This window comes from Eptatretus burgeri, chromosome 4 (genome assembly GCF_056783735.1).
Source record: "Eptatretus burgeri isolate ZD-2024b chromosome 4, Ebu_testis_v1, whole genome shotgun sequence".
Lineage (NCBI taxonomy): Eukaryota > Metazoa > Chordata > Myxini > Myxiniformes > Myxinidae > Eptatretus > Eptatretus burgeri.
The window spans coordinates 133982389-134003696 of record NC_140964.1 but is presented as its reverse complement, the minus strand read 5'-3'; the positions used below and the strand labels follow the sequence as shown (position 1 = coordinate 134003696).

The 21308-nt window shown below is 44.0% G+C and overlaps 1 protein-coding gene across 1 annotated transcript in view; it reads left to right on the top strand.

The window, feature by feature from the left end:
- LOC147029162 (uncharacterized) overlaps nucleotides 1-21308 on the top strand; it is a 341518-nt gene that overhangs the window by 182652 nt on the left and 137558 nt on the right. The window contains exon 9 of the mRNA XM_085880090.1: nucleotides 14124-14246. Coding sequence (XP_085736216.1) covers nucleotides 14124-14246 — 123 coding nt within the window. The remainder of the gene's footprint in view (nucleotides 1-14123; nucleotides 14247-21308) is intronic.

Below are 21308 nucleotides of genomic sequence, written 5' to 3'. Positions count from 1 at the left end.
AATTTTAACACAGATCTGGCAGATGCTATGGAAAAAGGACTTCCTTTGGGGACAAGGCACAAGGTCTCACAGTTAATGCATTAAAACATATAGCTCAATGAAGCTGGTTAATTTTGGCACATTCTTAAATCTTTAGTTCACCGATTGTAATACTCCAATCATGAGAAAAAGAAAATTTCAATGCTTTGGAAATTTCATATTTTCTTGTTTATGTATGGAGGAGGGAATATAGCCTTGATTGCTTAAGGTAAATAGTTATATTGACTGAGTTATAAGACTTGTTATTTCTTTCAATTATCAAATTTCACAACAGATTTCGACACATATTTAGTCCGGACGATATCTGATCCTCAAAACCTAAATAATATCTTGATGATATGTTTTAATTAGTCCATGAGAGGAGCTCGTGTAAAATTGTATCATAAAATGAATGAAATCGCTCCAAGCTCCTAATTTAAAAACTATAGGACTTACAAAAGTGATGTGTCCAGTGATTCATAACGATGATGAACAGTTATTCTTTATAATATGAGTGAGTGAAGTGAAAAGAAAACTTTATCGTTCAGAAATCGTTGAGGCCTGTTCCAAGTCAAGGCGTGGTGGAGCAGGCCAAAAAACATGGCTCCCTCAGAGCCCAGCGAAGTTACCCAGGAGATGCCTTCAGACATCAAAGAGCAAGGTCGTCCTGGTTGCGCCTGATGAAGGATATGATTAAATATGGCCTTTCATTATTATCTTCAAAAGGGTTATTAGATCCTCGTGGAGGATCTCTAAGTCTTACTCGCGTTGTTGTTCTTCATCTTCTTCTTGTGGACTTTTTTGATTCACAGCCAACAGTTTTCATCGAAACTTCCTGAAACTTGGCGTATATATGTAAAAATACCCTGCGCAGACAGTAACCATCTCCGATTTTGAAAATTCGTCCTAGAAAAAAAGTTACGACGTCAAAATATCTCCGCTAATGGAAATCGCCGAAAAAATTATCTCCGAAACTTGGCAAGCTTTTTGAATTCTGTTTGCGGGAATCAAGCCGGGCATTAGCACAGATAATTTATCGCAAACCTGATACATCACAATGACGTCATATTCGTTTTAATGACGTCATCATTAAGAGGATGAGGATCTTAGCTAATTTGAGCTTGTTTTAATTACTGAAACACCCAATTTTCATTCATGCACTTCCTTGGAGTTCCCTTCCTGTGTGTGCAAAGTTTTTGGCTGTCAGGATTTATGGTTTTGGGGTTATCGAGGAGAAACACACTGACACACACACACACACACACACACACACACACACACACACACACACACACACACACACACACACACACACTAATTTAGATATATCGATGATATGAGCGAGGAAAGTAAAAAAAAAATTGAGCACTTTAACGTTAAGAAACCGTTGCGGCCTGCTCCAAGTCGAGGAATTTTGCTTATTACGGTTTTTTTGTTGTATATATATATATATATATATATATATATATATATATATATACACACACACACACACACATTTGGCAGTATATTGTCTTAATAAGAATAAGAGCGAAATCTGGTTCAGCAACTCTACTTTCGTTTATTTGTGACCACAACGGCATAACTCTCAGTCTTCAAAGATCTGAGTGCCACATGGATGCCATCCTAATTTTGAGGTGATGTGTTTGCATCATTTATGTGCATGACGTCAGTGTCACGTCACATCTCGTGTCAGTGTGCTTCTTTTGTTACATATGCAGGGTGTTTCAAAAAGAGTGATGCAACTTTAAATGTTGATTTACAAAGAAACTGAAACCTCAGGAATGTGAACCAAACATTCCTTGAAAGCTTACAACATGGTATTTTCTCTCACTGATTGCTATTGCAGGAAGTCACTGTGAGAGTGAGTGAGAGCCCAAGGTCTGAAATTGGCATTTACACAAAATCCTTGTTATTGACATTCTTGACGTGTGCCCGTCCAGAGTTCAGACAAGCATTGATCCTGACTCCAAAGTTCTGTTCAACTTTCCTGTATGTCTCATGTGGCACTGCCTTGAGGTAGTCTGACACTTCCTGCTTCAGATACTCCAGTGTGGCAGGGCGGTTAGCAGAGACAGATCCCTTGACGGCCCCTCAGAACCAGTAGTCCAGAGGGTTCAAGTCTGGGCTATGGGGTGCCCATTCATGAGTGGTACACAGGGCAACGAGGTGGTTTCTGAAGAACATCCGCAGGAAAGTGATGGTGTCACCAGCTGTATGCGGGGGTGCACCGTCCCATCCAGCATAAACCAGGTCATGCTGAGCTGATTTGGGGTGACCTTTTGGGCAAGATCATTTTGGAACTCACCATTGATCGTCACCATCCTGCTGTTGTCATTCTCAAACCAATAAGGTCCGAGCGTTCCCCATCTGGCACTGAAGGTGCAGAAGCATATGACCTTAGGCCCTTTCAGGTACCTCTCAGTGATCTCCTCAGGTGGTAGGTGGTTCTGCCCCCCAGAAAATGTTGTTGTGGTTGTTTATGGCGCCATTCAAGTGGAAATAGGCTTCCTCAATACACCAGATCAGGTTGATCCAGTTTGGGTACCACTCCATCCTGTCACTGAGCCAATTACACTTCTCAAATCTCCTTCTCATGTCATCGTGAGTCAGTTTATGCCTAATAGAGATGATGTATGGGAAAAGCTTCAGTTTCTTAGTGAGGATACACCAGACTGATGTTGGTTTGATGCCTAGCTCCTGGGAGCGCAAGTGGTGGGACTTCTTGGAACTGTCCACTGCAGAATCCCGCATGGCGTCAACGTTGTCTTGGATCTTGGTTACTGATGCTGGCCTGTCATTGTTGCCCTTGCTCTGGTTGTGCTCTGTACCCTTGTGCTCAAAATGTTTCACAATACATTGAATGGCACAATTTGTGGGTCCATCACGTGTTCTGAGGTCGAATTCCGAGCAGAACATCTGGCAATTGTCTGCATATGATTTATTCTCATACCACAGAGCCACCACTTTTGTCTCTTCTCCACTGCTAATGGCATTGTTGAACTACGGAGCGAGAAATCCCATGGAACAAACAACACGATAGCACCACCAAACCCTGAAAAGGAAAACGGTATCTGTCGAAAAACAAAGAAACGGCAGGAAGTCAAAGTTGTATCAATTTTTTGAAACACCCATACATATTGTAGCATCGAAGGCTCAACTAATGTCGAGCTCATTGCGGTGGGAGGGTAAAATCCCGCGATGTTCCGAGCTGCTTAACTACTGTGGAGACCTTCCAAATTAATGACGGCCAATGCGCGCTGGTCATGAGGAGAGACACGAGAAACATAGCTCTTTTTAAAACGAACGGGTTTATTTCCAGAACCAAAACAAAAAGAAGCAGGGATGATTGACTGGTGGAGGGATACGATGGCGGGTAGTGGTGGGGAAGAAAAGAGGGACATGGAATCGATAATAAATAATTATGTACAATGTGAATAAAAACGATGTCACCACACACCAGACTCAGTCACTGATGGGGAAAAGGGACAAATACCGGTGTACTCAGCTCTGGTGGAAGAGGGAACGAGCAGGCGATGATGGGACGATGAGGAGTCAATGACCAGGACAATGAGACGAAGCACGTGGGCAGACGAAAACAGGCAGAGGCAGGCAGGGCGACCTCAAATTCACACGATCCCTTTTCCTCCTCAGACTTCACGGTCCTTTTCTGACTCAAATAAACTTTCCTTCTCCTCAGATCTCTATCCTTTCTGTCCTCATTCTCCTTCGATGTTGATCGCCTCGCAGACTCGCTCAACCCTGTCAATGGTTCTCTGACTTCCAACCACCACATTAGCTCCACCCTATTCTCTCTCGGCCAATGTTCTTCCTCTTGCAGGCAATCCATAGCTCGGCCCTCTGGGAGGTGACAAACGCTCCTCCCCTTGCTCTCATTACTTGTCTTCCGGCGCCCCCCGGTTGAGGTTGACATCGAGGTTATATGGCATAATTTCCTGAACCTTAATTCCAAAAAAGTTATTTCACCACACCACCCCCTGTATGGTGCACACGCAAACAAGACATCCTTAAGCTGATGTGTCCCTACTTATTACATCGAGATTGGCTAACTACCCATACACGGACCATGCCACTCCATACATTCCTTTCTGTTCAATGGTGTTATTATCTAACCCCCTCCCCCCGTACAAATGTGACACAGTATATGTATATATATATATATATATATATATATATATATATATATATATATATATATATATATATATATAGATATACAATTGACCCCTCCCTTGGGAGCCTCATGAGTGTGTATTGCTGTCTGCACTATCACCGATTATTCGCTAAAAGCGATGAAACTGGTCCAGTCGCTGAGGGTGTGTGCAGCATTGGGTTTCTCATGTATGTACTCAGAGTGAACATCTTCCTTGTTGTTGAGAAACTCTGGGAAGGGTTCGAAACAGCATATTGCTTTCCTTGTGTAGGTCTTCTCGGGTTGCTTTATGCAGCTTCTTTGGCTCGACGAGTGTGGGAGGGGTCAACTGGTTATACAGTAGACTAGGCGTAAGTCGGCAGCGTGTAACTCGTCACTTCGCCTAAGTTGGCAGCGTCAAAAAGTCCCGAATTTATCTCATGTTAAATCCCTTTGAATAAAGGGTCATCCCTCTGTAAGTCGTCATCTCTAAGTCGTCAGATGTTGTCTGTTCCCGCGTAATGGAAACTCAAGTAAATTACCACTCCTAACTCGTCACACGGAACTGCTACCTCGTGAGAAGCCCGATTTCATGGAATCGTGATGCTCGCTCATTGTTTTACACCGCCAGTGATAGGCTATTTATAACTGCGTACACACGTTGATCGCACTGCAGGGAGGACAATGGCGACAAAGCGTAAGCTTACAACTAAAACCTACCAAGAAAAATACAACATTATCCAGTTTTGCGAGGCAAACCCATTGATGAAGAAAACAGCCATAGCTGAGAAGTTGGACATCAAACGGCAGACATTGAAAGATATCTTGAAGAATAAGGGCAAGATATTTGGACAAGTGGAGAAGATCACGAGGCCGGTAGTAAGTGTGAAACGCGTGAAATGTGTGTCCTTTGAAGATGTCGATGACGCGCTCATCATTTAGTTTCGGCAAATGTCGGCTCAGCCAAATATTCGGTTGGACGGTGAAAGGTTGCTGCTGAAGGCACGTAAATTCGCTGCGGACCTCGGGCATGATGATGCCGAGACCTTGCCGATGCACTGGATAGACAGATTCAAAGTGAGGTGGGGAATCGGCAAGGTCAAGAGGTGCGGCGAATCAGGCAGCGTGGATTCGCCGATACTGTCTGGATGTGATGTGCCGATACTGTCTTTTGGTGGAGAATTGCCCAGACAACATCATGGAATACAATGACCGGTTTGAGTCCTTTCTCATGCACCAGATGCCCAAGAGTTTGAGGCAGTCAAACATAACGGATTACTTCGCGAAGGAGTAAAGGATCAATCGAGCTTCATGTTGAAGTCCGATCATGGTTTTATATTGGCTTGTTTTGTACATTACCGCACTCACTCACACATAGGCATTGACTGGTAATCATCACCACGATGACTGTGTGTCATGTAATTTGTCACCAGACCATCACCGATGGTATACGAGTTGTCTTACAGTTGTTCATTATCTTTATTTTTGATAAACTGATTCATGAATTCCATCTTTGCTTGATCACTTTCCAACTCACCAATGAACCCCCACCTATGGCCCGAGGATTGTGTTTTCCTTTTGGTACAATAGCCGGCTCTCACACATACGTGTCCAGGCCACGCGCGACTTCATCCTTCACCCCACAGTCATCATGAATGTTCGCAAATGCGTAAGTCGTCACATTTCTAAGTCGTCACTTTTTTCTCGGTCCCGATGATGACGACTTACGCCTAGTCTACTGTATATAATCCTAGCCACCTGGGTTGATTTGTTTCGGTGAGAGATGTTGGTGTGTGTGTCTGTATATATATATATATATATATATATATATATATATATATATATATATATATATATATATATATATATATATATATATATATGTCCTCCAGGCATGCACCCTCGCCAATCAGCTGCTCGATAACCTCAATCTCGACAACAATATATATATATATATATATATATATATATATATATATATATATATATATATATATATATATATATATATATATATATATATATATATATATCACACACACACACACACACACACACACACACACACACACACACACACACACACACACACACACACACACACACACACACACACACACATATATAGTTGTGGTTTTAGGGGGTTGATGAAATGATTTAATTGTCCAGTTAGGATTGTATAATGTAGCATGGTCTGTGGACGGGTCGAAGCACCTCAATGTATTTAAGTCAGGGAATCTGTCAGCTTAAGTGTTACGTGGCACCACACGAGGCTTGGTGTGGTGTTAATTAGCTGAGGGAGTAAAAATAAGTTCCCCTGTACACCATTACCCTCAGTGATTTTCCATATGTTTTCATCTTCCAAGTATCGCCATAAGCTGGGGACCGAGTCCCTGAAACAACAACAGGAGAAGCCCTGCCTTCCTGGGTTTTTGTTGGCAAGAAGAAGTATGTGTGCCTGGCAAAAAGGCTTGGGATGTGTGCTTGGCGAGGGTCCATGTCTGGAGGACATTGAGCGGATTGGTGCACGTCTCGAGCTGATTGAGGAGGTGCTGGCAGGATTTGTGCATTTGAAGTTTGGAAGGCTGCAAAAGGCAAGGCACGGTCCTGCCTGCGCGTCCCGTTGGATGGTGGAGGCGCTTTCCTTCCGCTCTCAGCAGGAGACGGCGCCATTTTGTTTGGCTGGTGCACGCGCCGGACGAAGCTTCCCGGCACCAATTCGACGAGGGCCAGGCTGAGTACCAGTGCTTTGGAAGGGGGGGAGGGGTCCCCCCCCCCCACTTCCATGTCAATGAGCATGTCCGCCTCCTAGAAATAAGTACCGCTCGACCATTCCTGGAGGTTGGTCGGTGTTAACTGCCTGGCTACCTCACATTTTGGTTGTGGGATTTGAACCCCAGCACCCCTATGCCAACTGCTGATGGGAGCGGGGTTCGAGCCCAGCCACACTCCACGATCTATTTTTCTCACCGTCTGATTTTTGAATTGTTTAATTTCATCTCAGATTATATTATAACACAAGTTCCCTTCTGAGGAATTTTGAAACAGGAGGAGGCCATTGGGCCCATCAAAGGCTACGCTATTATTAGCGACCTGTGGTTATTTGTCCATCTTCTGTCCTTTTCTAATTTTGAGCATCACATCACGCAAGGAAGCAGTACTTAGCATTTGAATGACTCACACGGGGTTCGAACCATTGACCTCCCAGACTCAGACCAGACGCTCTCATGATTACCCCATCGAGTTTGGAAGGGTTTTGTTTTTCACATTACTACTTTTCTTGATGTGTTTGTCTTTCCCCCTCTAATGTTCCTTTTGTCTCTCTGCTTCTTTGTTTTCCTCGTTCCTATCCTGTTTAGATGTATTTTGTCTGGTTGTTATTTTAATTTTAATTTCATTGTCTGTTTGTACCTCTTCTCCTTTTCCTGCCTATCTCTTTCTTTCCCAGAAACCCAAACAAAGAGTGTCGTTTCCTCAATGCATTCTTCCATGTGCTCGGTTAATCTGCTCATGAATGCGCATTGTGATACGTGAAGGCTTTTTAATGGCCTTTTTTGGTGGCTTCTTCTTTTTGTTTGTTATAAAATTTTTCTGCCTTTCCTTTTATTGTGATGTTCCCTTCCCTTTATTTTGCTTTCTTTCAACTTCGGCTTCTTTTGTTTCCCAGTGAAATGTTATTTATGTTTTGTACCCTTGCTTTTTTGCCGCTCTAATCGGAAAGCATCGAGGTCATGCTCCTGCTTTTCAGCTGTCTAATCTGTTTTTGATTCTTGACCCCAAAATATACTGTCGGAATCGTATTCAAAAATTGTGCCATCTGTCTGATTTGACTTGAACTCGGTTTCCTGTCCACAAGAATTGGCTGCCGTGGATGGTTCAATATCCTTGGGTCTTTTGAAAACAGAAGGGAAGTTTTTGCCTGCACCCCAGCCAATAAATTCCAAATTACTTTCCTAACTCTCTCCAGAAAGCCTAATTCCCGAATTCGTGCTCTGGCAACCCGTCACACGTTTTGCACCAATACTCTCTGGCAGAGTATGAATCACGACTGGCATAAGCCACTGCAACAACAATCATTTCGTCCTGTTAAGTAAGACATACATCTGAAACCGCACATTAACAAAGTAGACTTGGTATGACTTTATTCAAGTCGGCACAATTCCAATGAGGCCTGAACGATGATGATTTGGGTGTATCCAAAATTATGTTCATGCCACATCGATTTTGCATGATTATAAATGTTAGTCTTCCAGTTTTGAACGTCTTGCATCGTCTTTCTTTCAAGTAATGGTCTGGGATCACTTCCACTGCAGCCACTGACAGATCTTGGAACCTCTTTTATGGAAACCAACTTACTCCCTTTCACTTATCCCTTTCCGTATGCTGCTCTCCTGCTTGTCCTCCAGAGCCTGGTGTTCAGATGTTGCTTTCAGGCAAACATTGCCAAGCAAGTTGCATTCTTAGCTTGGAATACCAATCCGACAAGGCAACTTTCGGCACGCCTACGTTGTGTTAAAATGACCGACTTACCTGCTGCCTCACCTGATCATGAGAGTTTATATCAGTGGAGTTCAAAAGGTTATAAATCAGGGGTCACACAGAACCCAAAGTCCATTGAACATCCTTTGTGATCGCATGATATTGCTCCGAAAGTCTTTCACCGTGCCTTGCCGTGGGAATGGCGATACAATTTTATCTCCTCATTCGGACGATCAATGTTCCTTGATACAATTCAAACCTTTCAAATTGTCGACGTTTGTTGTTCTTAAGTCGGAGGACGTACGGGAATTCAAAATAAACCCGTTTATTCCAAACTGCACACACAATTTCACAGTCATTCATGATGGCTGAAAAATTGTTCACATATTTGGTAATTCACATCAAACAAATCCACTGGTGAAACATATCACCTTTTGTTCTCAGTTGACCATTATCAAAGAAAGCCTTGTAAACTTTAAAGCCCAGTACAACATTGCCGTTCCCTTGAGCTGAGGTCTTAAATCCATTCTCTATGCAGAGTGTGATTTTGAAAATGTGGAAAAAAAACCCATGACATTCAATACACAGACAAAGGGAAACTTCTCCCAAGTCTTATTTTCCAATGCTACAGACTTTAAAGAAGTTGCTCTTTTCGGTTGTGAGAGAACCTCAAAATCAGTGAGAAAGACAAACACCAGGAAGGTATCAAGAAGCATGCAGGACAGGACGTCTGGTCAGGGCATACGTTGGCGCTACCAAGCAGGTACTTGTGCATGACTGGATTCCAGTCGGACTGTGTTTGAATCGACACACCGGAGAAAGCATTTCGCAGAATGTGCTTTGTTGCATTTGGAGGACTGTGGCAGACAGCACCAACTGATTCCATAGATTGTAAGATCCATGGTGGAAACCCAGAGGGCCTCATTACCTGCCCTGGTAGATCACTCGTACACCTGTTGCATGTATCTGAAGAACTTGGAGACTGAGTATTGCTTGTCATTGCTTTTTATATCCGACAGGCTCTCCCCGCACTTATCGTCAATTCTCTGCAAACCCCCCACCCCACTCCTTCCCGAACCCCGCCAGTGCTATCACCAGAGTCCAAATGCCTTTGGTCTTGTTCACAGTGGCATGCTCAAGAGAAGGGGCAATTGCAGAAAGGGGAGAACCAAGATCCCTCCCCCATCTTTTGCAGCTGAGCAAACAAAGAGTGCAGCTGAGTAAAAATAGACATCTTTTTTATCAGTGCATTTGCTGTCCATCAAAGACCAAGATGACACCAGAATCCTGTGTCATGTGTGTATGTAAAGTATCACAGTTGCCAGCATGAGAGATATGGAATGAAGGCACTTTTATGCACTTATGAAATCAAGAAATCACTTGACAAACAATAATGTTTACCCTCTATCCGACGCTTCGAACAATAACTATAATTAATGCTTCATTTTGGACTCGCGTCTGATTGGGCTAATCCCTTCAGTCATTTGATCTTACTCTTCAACATGCATCACAAGGCTATGGGTAGCATACTTTGTCAGGGGTACAACTGTGCCACTGATGCAGCACAGAGCAGGACTTTTTAATTTGTTCATGGTGCCGGTGACAGTTGGCCTACTCTTCGTGAAGAACAATGCAAGATGTTTAACTTCCACTGATGAAAGCTGCAGACAGGACGACGGGATCCTCAGATTAATGATGGCAAACATGCTGATGAATCACCCTGCCTGTGAAGCACAGGGATGACAATTTAGAGCTTGGTCGGGATTCAAACTCAGGAAAAACAGCTTGGAGACGAGTGTGCATACCGCTAGACCATCCTGCTCACCATGTACATAAATATATCAAACAAAGACCCACCCACATCTCTCAACTATGAATGGAGGGAACAGCCAATCGGCTCTCACCTAATCAACTAAACCCAGGTGGCGAGTATTAAAAAGTAAATTGACACCTTCCATGCTCTTCTCGCCAAAGAAGCTGCATAAAGCAACCAAGAAGGCCCACCCAAGGTAAGCGCTTTGCTGTTTCAAACCCTTCCCAGAGTTCATCCACAGCAAAAAAGACATTCACAAGTCGTACACACATGAGAATCCCAATGATAAACACCGCCTCAGCTGCCAAACCGGTTTCTTCACTTATTGGTGAATCATCAGTGACAGCGCAGACAGCAATACATACAAATGAGGCTCCCAAGCATATACTACGTCCAAATGTCAAAAGCAGTCAATATATTATTAATAAAGAAATACCACCCAATCTCTCACCTGTGAATGGAGGGGATAGCCAATCAGCTCTCACCTAATGAACTAAACCCAAGTGGCTAGGATTGTATACATAAATTAATTGACACCTCCCATGCTCTTCCAACTAAGGAAGCTGCATAAAGCAACCAAGAAGGCCGACGCAAGATAAGCACTTTGCTGTTCCATACCCTTCCCAGAATTTCTCCACAGCCATAATGACATTCACAAAGAGTACACACATGTGAATCCCAATGCCACACCCACTCTCAGCCGCCAGACTGGTTTCATTACTCGTTGGCAAATCATCAGTGACAGCGCAAACAGCAATACTTACCAATGAGGCTCCCAAGGCTGTACAATGTGCAAATGTCAAAAGCAGACAACATATCTATAGTAATAGAAGGGTGTGTGTGTGTGTGTGTGTGTGTGTGTGTGTGTGTGTGTGTGTGTGTGTGTGTGTGTGTGTGTGTGTGTGTGTGTGTGTGTGTGTGTCAGAGAGAGAGAGAGAGAGAGAGAGAGAGAGAGAGAGAGAGAGAGAGAGAGAGAGAGAGAGAGAGAGAGAGAGAGAGAGAGAGAGAGAGAGAGAGAGAGAGAGAGAGAGAGAGAGAGAGAGAGAGAGAGAGAGAGAGAGAGAGAGAGAGAGAGAGAGAACGAGAACAGTGGGTGTGTGTCATTGTTTCCTCATAACTCCAAAACTATAAAAAATAAAAAAAAGCTCGCAGCCTGAAACTTTGCATGCATACTAAGAAAACTCCAAGGAAGTGCAAGAGTGAAAATTGGGTGTTTGGGTTCATTAAAACCCCATTTAGAAGATAATTAATGGTCTTATTTAATTATATCCTTCATCAGGCGATCATCGGCCAACTCACTGTCTGGGTTCTTAAGGCGTTTCCTGGGTAACCTCACTGGGGTCTGAAGTCGCCATGTTTTTTGGCCTCCTCAACCATGCCTTGACTTGGAACAGGCCGCAACGATTTATCAACGATAAATTTTATTTTTCACTTTCGTCACTCATATTATCGAATGCCTGTTCATCATAGCTACGAATCGTTGTGTACATCGCTTTTGTAAGTGCTACACTTTTCAAATTAGGAGCTTGGCGTGATTTCATGCATTATATGAGACGAATTTCCACAATCTACTCTCACGGACTAATTCAAGTATATCATCGAAATATTATTTTTGTTTTGAGGATTGGATATCATCCTGACTAAATAAGTGTCGAAGCATGTGTGTTTATTGCGTGCGTGCGTTTTGTGTCCACGTCTATATTTTCGCTTTGTTTTTTTTTTCCTCTGCAAACCTCTTATCTCGTCATATTGATGCAAATCTTTAAACATAGGAGGCACTTCCCATGGAGAATATTTAATTGTTAACTCTTACATCATAGGTCACGGCGTGGTAGCCATAATGGAATAACGGGAAAAAATTGGACATGTTCTTCTCCAAAACCACTCAACAAAAAAATTGAAACTTGGCATATTGTCATCAACTCCCCAAGCGGTGTATCTTGTGATAATGATGCCGTCATCGGTGATGTGGTATTCCAGTCATAACTGGTTGAATCAACATCTTCTCCAAAACATCTGAAACTTCATACATCTGATCTACGACCTGATGTGAGCGAATAATTCAACTTATGATGTGAGCAATCATGTGGTCTGGTGGCTATGTTGTATTTAAAATACAAACCTAAAAAAAAATCTTCTTCTCCAGAACTGCTTCACAGATCGATGTGAAACTTCGTACGGATAATCGACTCAGCCGTGAGGAATATAGTTTCAATTTTTTTTTTTTTCACATTCACCTTCATTGATGCAATTTAGCCTCAATGTGCTAAACTTTTAGCCTCAATCCCTCAAATTTTTTAGTGGTCGTTAAATATCCTAATATTCAATAAAGCTATCGATAATGGCAATGTATGTGACATCATAGGGTGCACGGATGTAACACGTATACGGACCATTATAGCAGTGGGTCATAATAGTAGCATGTACAGTTAACGATGGTATTTTTGTTCAGAACGAGCAAGCGAAGTGAGACTATGTGCTCTGCCGAGTGCCATTCTAGTTCAATTTGTTGTTGAAATGGAATGGAGTAAGACATTTTATTTCCACCTTACCATCTCGCTTTGTGTAGTTTAGCTGAATATGCTGCACAGACTTTTTTATATGAGCTTGAACTAAACAAAGTTTCAATTTGATAGATGCAAAGCAAAAGTTGTCGTCTTTCTTATTTGCCATTTGAAATACCCCCACACCATCACCAGAAAAACCTGCAGGAACTCCTCAAGCATCATGCATGTACCTGCTCTTGTATTCTGAAACCTGGAGTCAAATACCGTGGAGAAGCATGGCCGACAACAACACAGAGGTCATGATACATTTTCAAAAGCAGTTCGCACCTTCTGTCGAAGGGAAAAAGTGATTGCCAATGATTCCTGATATCTCGGTGGTGTTGTGCTTCAAGCTTGTCAGCTTTACGCATATGATGTACAAGTCGAACATGCAGTTCGTCATTTTCACGTTGATCATCTGTTGCTATCCAGTTTTGCAAATCCAACTATTGGAGGAGATATCACTCCAAGTGAGGAGAGTGAGTCTGTGGACTTTGCACTTCCCAGGAGGATGCACTGGAGAATGCACGAGAAAAATTAAGGAGTTCCTGTTCTCCTGGCAGCAGTGTCTTTGGTCAATGGACACGCGACGCAGCAACTCAAAGCACCACAAATGCTTGATCTTTGAGGCAATTGTGATTCTCCTTTTGGTGGTACATCTTGCCGGTTAATTTGATGGACAACACATTGTGCAAACACGGCAGAATAATCTTGAGAACTTGTCCATGGTACTGAATTGTCTTATTCAGCCCTGTAATTAAGCATGTTCATGTTGTTGTTGTTGTTCGATATATTTTTTTTTGACTGAAGATGGAGATATGTATTGACTAGGTAATCGTTGGAGTTACATTTTGTGGTTAATTTTGCATCCTCATTGTCCATTTGGGGGTGCTATTCCCTTCAATATTTGTGGGCGGGCACAAATAACCATGGCTGCTGAATGAGGCCTCGGCTGTCTCACATTTGACATGTTTCCAAGATAACAATGTTTTGCAGGCTGTTTTATGTACAAACTTTTACTTCTATTTTACCCTGCTTACTTTGAGTTGTGCTTCCTGTTACTGTCCTGGCATGATTTCTCAAGACTGTGCTTGTGTACATGTTTTTCCATCAGATATTGATGAATGTGCTGATGGGAAAGCTGGCTGTGCCCACGAGTGCCAGAACACTGTGGGTTCGTTCATGTGCAGGTGCCAATCTGGTTATGATCTGGGGGTTGATGGAAAGCAGTGCTACCGTGAGTTTACCCTTCGTTCACACTATGAATGGCTGTTCTTGTTATTTTAAACAACTGTTTGGCATTTCCATATGTCTGGGTCTTCACCAATGTTATCGATTATGATATATATATTCAATATTCCAACTTTGGGGTTGACAGGATGGTTTAGAAGTATGCACACTTGCCTCTAAGCCATCAAGCCTGGGTTTCAATCTCAGCCCAGCTATAAACTGTTTCACGTGCAGAGTGATTCATCGATGTGTGTGTGTCGTCGTTCTGATGAACGTGACACTGGGCATCCCGTCCATCGGAATTAGTTGGTGGATGTTAAAGATCCTGTGTTGTCCTTCCTTAGGAGTAGCCGAGCTCTCGCCAGCATCATGAGCAAGTTCCAAATTCCTGCCCTAACTACTGCTGGCAAGGCAAAGGCAAACCATGCGGTGAAACAATGTGTGCATCCAAAACTCTGCAAAATTAGACCGTTTGGCCGGCCTGTGACGAATCGTATACATTCTGTATATTCTTGATTTTTAACTCCAATAATGTATGTTTAGTAAAAAAAAAAAAAAAAGAAAGAAAGATAATGAATGGCATCTTCTTGTAAATGTTTGCATGGGTAATGTTGACTGAGCCTCCTTTTTTTTACAAACACGCTGTCTGTCTTTTGTTTCATGGACTCAGAATTTCATAAAGAAGGTAATTATTATGTCACACTGCAAACACATGCACGAACTCTGAAAAGTTTGTTGCAAAAATGTTGGAATAACAATCACAAGGATCATGGCTGCGCCTGGGGTTTCATCTCGAAAAGGAGTGACAACAAATATTGCACAGGAAGAATGTTGTTGTTGTTGTAAAGAACGAATATATTGCAACAGACCGGGTCTCCGTAATGGGTGTGATTCAAGGCCACCGGAGGGCAAGTCCGCTGTGTGGTTAATAATGAATTTATGGATTACATCTTTAATAAATAATTAAAGCTTTTGATACCCATTCAGATGAATGATAATTTTGTTGCGTTCGAAGGTAAATTTTTGGCTTTAAATACCGCAGAGACAATGGCATGAAATTATTATTCGTCTTTAACGACCACAATTATTCTTACGTTCTTGTGGTGTTGGCCGGGGGAAGCTTGGCCTTTGTCTTTCACGGATCTCCTGGCCATGCCTGACATTTCGCTAAGGTTATGGCAGGAATTTGTAATTTGTTCAGGGTGCCAGGGAGAGCTCAACTACTCTTCATGAAGGATCCTGCCAAGCTGCCAGCCCTGTCAACGGCATAAAATGATTGGAGTTTAGTATAAAATAAAAGGATGTGGACACAGCAAAGCACTCAATAAATCGATGAAAATATCAAAGAAATTAGATTAGTTAAGGGAGTCCTGTTTATTAATGGGAATAGCAAAGGGATACAAACCAAATGTGCCAGAAACTAAGGAGCCAGGCATGCTTGAGCACTGTGTGCTGAAGTACTACCCATGTATTTCTGAGAGGATTGGCAAGATCGTGTGCAGAACATGGATCGGTGTAGCCCATGACAAATCCGGAGGATTTACGCCAACCAGTGACACATCCGGAGTGGTTTATCATTCATCATGCAGAGGCTGTGACCAATCCGACATTGGTGAAACTGTAAGGGATTTGAAACAAAGATTTGCTGAACATGATGGAGCAATTAGGCTTGGGAAGGTGACACTAGTCAGCCACAGCACTTCATTGACTGCAATTTGACCACAAATTTGGGACCAGTGTCCGGGACACGACGTCTAACAAACGATACAGGTTGATACTGCATGCATGGCACGTCAAGAGCCGAGAGGGTGGTCTAACTGGGGAAACTGGACGTACCCACCCAATACATATCTCTGATGCAAACGTGAAAAACGACGACTTTTTGCGTTTGGCCAACATGGATTGCACTAAAGTTTAATGTCCAGGTTCCGCAGCCATGTAGCTGCCTCAGGGGTGAGTTGGTGGAGTGCTAAAAGTCCTCATAACTGCCGCAAGGGACAGTGGGATGTGATGTGCTTCATCGTCTGAACTCTTCTGAGTCAAAGAGTGCATCCAGCCTCATCTTTCATCGATGGAGGGTGTTACTGCAATGGCCCTGTGCAGTGTGAAGCCTGTTGAGGGCTGTTCATTGCCAATGTGGGAGTGTGAAACTGGGTGGAGCAATGGTTGGATAATATTCAATATGTTTATTAGGAACTGTGGCAGCCTCCCAACTGGCCCTCCACAAGTTGGCTACGCTTTGATGGGCTCCGGCAAGGAGCTCGGCGCTTTTCGTGACTTGAGGCGACATAACGGATGTTCAGTGAGAGTACGCTGGGTTGGAAATTCCGCAGCCAAAATACGGCTGAAGTGGCGGGATGATAGCACATCCCTACGGATGGCTGGTGGAGCAATCTTGCAGAAGATAGGAAGCCACTCAATCTTTGTTGGCTTGAGGGTTCCAGACACTGTTCTCATCGCAGCGTTTAATCTGAACGTCGATGGCCTTTGTATGGGCACTCGCCGACCAGACTGGCATGCAATAATCTGTCGTCAAGTATATTAGGGTGAGAGTTGCCATGCGTAAGGTGTTAGCACCAGCTCCCCACGATGTTCCGGTCAGTTTCCGGGTGAGGTTGACCCGTGCTCTGACCTTCTCCTTGCATCTTTGCATGGCAAAAACTGGATGGTGCAAACAGCTGGAAAGGGTGAGAAAAAAAACAACAATGGTTGATCCCCAATGCCATGCCAAACACGTGTACAAGTCCCAACAGAATCTCCACCAATCACACAACACACGTCACCATTTCCATCCTGGATGTGAAGCCAATCATGTTTCTGTCCCAGAAACACAAAAACAAGAATGAACACACACATTTTCTCACCACAATACATGCAATCACGAATCAGTAAAAAGAGCAGAGCAGACCATCGATGATGTGATTGGCGTGTTTTTTTGGTCGTTTGTTTGTTTGTTTTTGCTTAAGCCTAAGTCACATTTGCTCTACGGCGAGGATACGGCGGCCGTACCTGCTCTGAATTGACAGAAACGTGCGGTGGCCGCAGAGTTTCTGAGGTGGCCTCAGGGTGGCCCTACGCCGTATGGCTATCTTTTGCAGGCCGTAGGGGTCACCGTGGAATTATAACGCGGAGTTATAACTTTTTCATTTCTAGGTTGGCCGTAGCAATTCAACAAGCCGTAGCCATGACGTAGATGTGTTCCACGTCGACCGTACGTAGGGCGTACGGTGGGCTTGCGTTATTCGTGCGGCTGCCGTAGGCTCTTATCAATGAAAAATGAATTTTGCCAACTCCCAAAAAATTGCGGCGGCCACACTATTTCCACGGTCGCCATAGGGTAGTCCTAAGGCGTCCCTGTATTCAACGTACGGTGGCCTTGCGGTCTGTGTGACTACCTGCGGGCAACGCAGGGTCGACGCACGGTTCCCCTACGCCCGCCGTGCGTCCTACGTACGGCCTCCGTGGCAGTCTGCGTCGACCGTGTGTCCACCATGCGCTACCGCTAGAGATCGGAGTATAGGTGTTTGCCTATACTCCAAACTGGTATATTCAGATATATATAGTTATAGTATATTCAGTTATATATACTGGTATATTCCGAACTGGTATACAGTATTTTTATTTCAGTAAAAAAAAACTGGTATATATACCCACTCGTTACCATCCGTCTGGCCACACGTTCGCCTGAGGGCCCCCCTGCGGTCGCCTTGTGGACACCTTGAGGCTACCTTGCGTCTGCCTTGAAAATTATATGGCCGCCGCAGGGATGCCCTAAGGTCACCGTGTGACATCAAATCAAAGACCGTACGGCATCTCCACGTTTTTTGGTCTCCACAATTTCTAAATACCCCGTGCGCCTACCCGAAAAATAAAAACATATGTGACTGCTACATTGTGTGACCGTGGAAATACTGCGGCCGCCCTATAATTTATAGTGGCCGTAGATTTTGTAGACCCTATGGCCGCTGTGCCAAATGTGACTTAGGCATTAAGGTCAGCAAAATGAACGCATGGCTCAATTGACCTCACACCAGCACGTGGCTGAAAATTGTCATCTCAGGAATAAAAGTGGACACTTGATGAGGCTAAGGACACTAAGGAAGCCCCCCTTGAAACGTTGCCTGAGACTGGGTCCATTCTTGCTTCTTTTTTTTACTCGATTTGTGGAGTAGATCGAGCTACTTTTTGATTGGATTGGTCTTTTTCCTTTTAAAATGTACAATCTCAAATGAACCCAATCTTATACCATGCAAGCAAGTACTAACCACCGCTTTGCTGATGGGAATACTGAAGGGGGTGGGGGGAAGAGTGAGAAGAGACAGAGGGGGGAGAGTGAGAAGGTAGAGGGGATGAGAGCAATGGGGGTGGGGGAGCGAGGCAGGAGGAGGAACGAGGTTGAGCGAGGAGCAGTGAGGGAAGGGAAGGCAGCATGAGGGGAGGAGAAGGGAAGGCAGTGTACCATACTTTCAAGTGTCGATTGTGAAAGTGAACTTGTTGTTGCAGACTTTTGGTTTCTTTGAATCTGCATTCTCAACCATCACTGACTTGCACTCTCTCTCTCTCCCTCTCTGATGTTTGGTTTTCAAATGTTTGTGCATGTTGGACATATTACAGTGATGAGCAATGTCTAATGAGCAAAGTGAGCGTGCAAAGTTTTGACCGTCTTCTTCAACCTTCCCGAAATAGTTCCAAACTGTACTTCTGGACATTTTGAACGACACGTTGTCAAAACTTTACCAATCGATGTATTGCTTACCCAACCGTGAACTTACCCAAGCAATCAGCACACTTTACCGGCCAACTCCAAATGCCTTGCTGTTCATTTAAAAGGAGCACAACCTTGGGGCATGTGTAGTTTGCAAGTGATTTGCTTGTGCTGCTATATTGCAAACGGAACACCCCAGGGGCATGTTCCTTTTCAATTAATACATTGACAGGCCTTGTGTAACTGGAGCATGCCCAACAGGGACAAAAAAAATTTCCCCTGAAAAGAAACGCTTCTTTTTGTGCAGCTGCTCAAGCAGTTGTTGTTGATATTCAGACAGAGATGGGAGCAGTTCAAACACCTCATTCCTGTCCCCCTCATTCACAGTTCTCATTGCAAACAGTTTCGAATAATAGTCCTGCAGCTCGTACTTGATATCGCACTGGGAGGTCAACAACGTTCAACCAGAAGAGCGCAGAGCATGGATCTGTTGAGAGGTCTTGACCACTTTCTCCAAACTGAAGAACCCCTTGTTTGGTGTTTCAAGTTGGATTCTGTCCTTCCGCAGTCGGACGAATGCTCTTGCTGCCCGCTCTTTCACAATTTCAGCCAGAAGGGTCCTTTTCTCTGAACATCTGCTGTAAATTCTCATTAGACCTTCCAGCTTTCTGCTCACAAATAGGTATCTCATTTTTTTTTGAGGCAGATATCGCACCAAATGCGTTGCATGTACTTTAAGAACAATATTGTTGGCAAAAACACTTGATTTGGGGATTTTGTGCAATCCCCCCATTGCCTTAAATTTAAGTATGAACCCTTTTGCAAATAACAATTTTCCCATACCATTTTAAAAGCTTCTTAAAAATATTCACTTTATAGAAGTTTCACATTAAAAGTCCAATATGCACTTCCACAGACATGATGAAGAAAGGCGCACACCTTAACAATCACGTGATGGTCAGAAAAACCCGACGGCCTGATATAAGAGTTCTTAACCAGATTTACCCATTTCATAGTTAACATAAAATCTGTCGAAGCGAGCCATCATTGAAAGATTTCTTGACACACAAACCCATGTATGCTGACGGATGTTATGGTTTTGTACCAGCCGCACATTCACAAGTTTAAACTTTTTAACAAGCTGCGCTAAAGGCCTTGCACTCGGTGGATGAGGCTCACAAGTGTTCCGATCAAGTTGTGGGTTGGGGGTGCAGTTGTATTACCGGGGTCACACCCTGCACCTTGTCCTAACTGTATCACTTTACCGGATCAGATGCAGCCAAGTGACATTGCCAAGGACGTACCGGCTAAAAGGAACGGATCGTTAGGAATGAAATCCCAGCTCGGTTAGGATACAGACCATGCTGGATCAATGAAAGAAAAGACAAAAACGAGCTGGGAACATTTCTACAAAGGATTTATGAACAGACAGGTGAGGAAAGATATGTGGCACAGTAAATATAGCTTTTGTTGTTGCTTGTGAGCAGGGATCGGAAGAAATGTGAGAGATGCGGCAATAATACAAGCAACTTTCAACAGCAGACACAGAGCAGAGTTATTCCGATATAATTCTTGTACAATCTTCACTTAAGCGAGGACAGGTGCCATGACATACACCCTATACACACACACACACACACACACACACACACACACACACACACACACACACACACACACACACACACACACCCCGATGAAGAGGAGTTAATGAAGAGAAAAAGAGGAGACGAGATGAGGCTAACGGTCTCTCACTACCTTGCACAATTGCCCGATCGCGCCACCAATACGTTTTGGGGGATGCTCCGGTGGGTGATACTTCCCTGACAGTTGGCGTGTCATCTCCCGCTTCGTGTCACTTCGAGCTGCTAAGCGTCAATCCAGGGAGATGGCGCACCCGACAGGCATGAAGGAAGGACTTTGGGAGCAGTCAGAAGCCAGTGGGTGGAGAGAGGTGGAGTCAAAAGCCAGTGGGTGGAGAGAGGCGGAGCCAAAAGCGAGTGGGTGGAGAGAGGCGACGAGGTGGTGATGAAGGTGGAGTCCTCAGGCGAACATGAAGATGAATGGGTGGAGATATTGTGGAACAGGAACCACTAGTAGGAACAAAGAACAGGAACTGGAACTGGAATTGGAACTGCACCAGCAGATGGTAATGCAGCGCAGGAAAGATGACCCCAAGCCCAGTACGAGCCGACAGGAACGAGCAGACAGGAGTGGTGAGCAGGACTGATGGGCAGGAACAACACTAATGGCTCCGCGACCCGTCCTTTTATTGACCTCGTCGTGCGGGGCGGGGCGACGACCCAAAGCGATGTATCATCACCCGAAATGGGCGCTCTGATTGGCCCCAGCCACTGCGCGGCC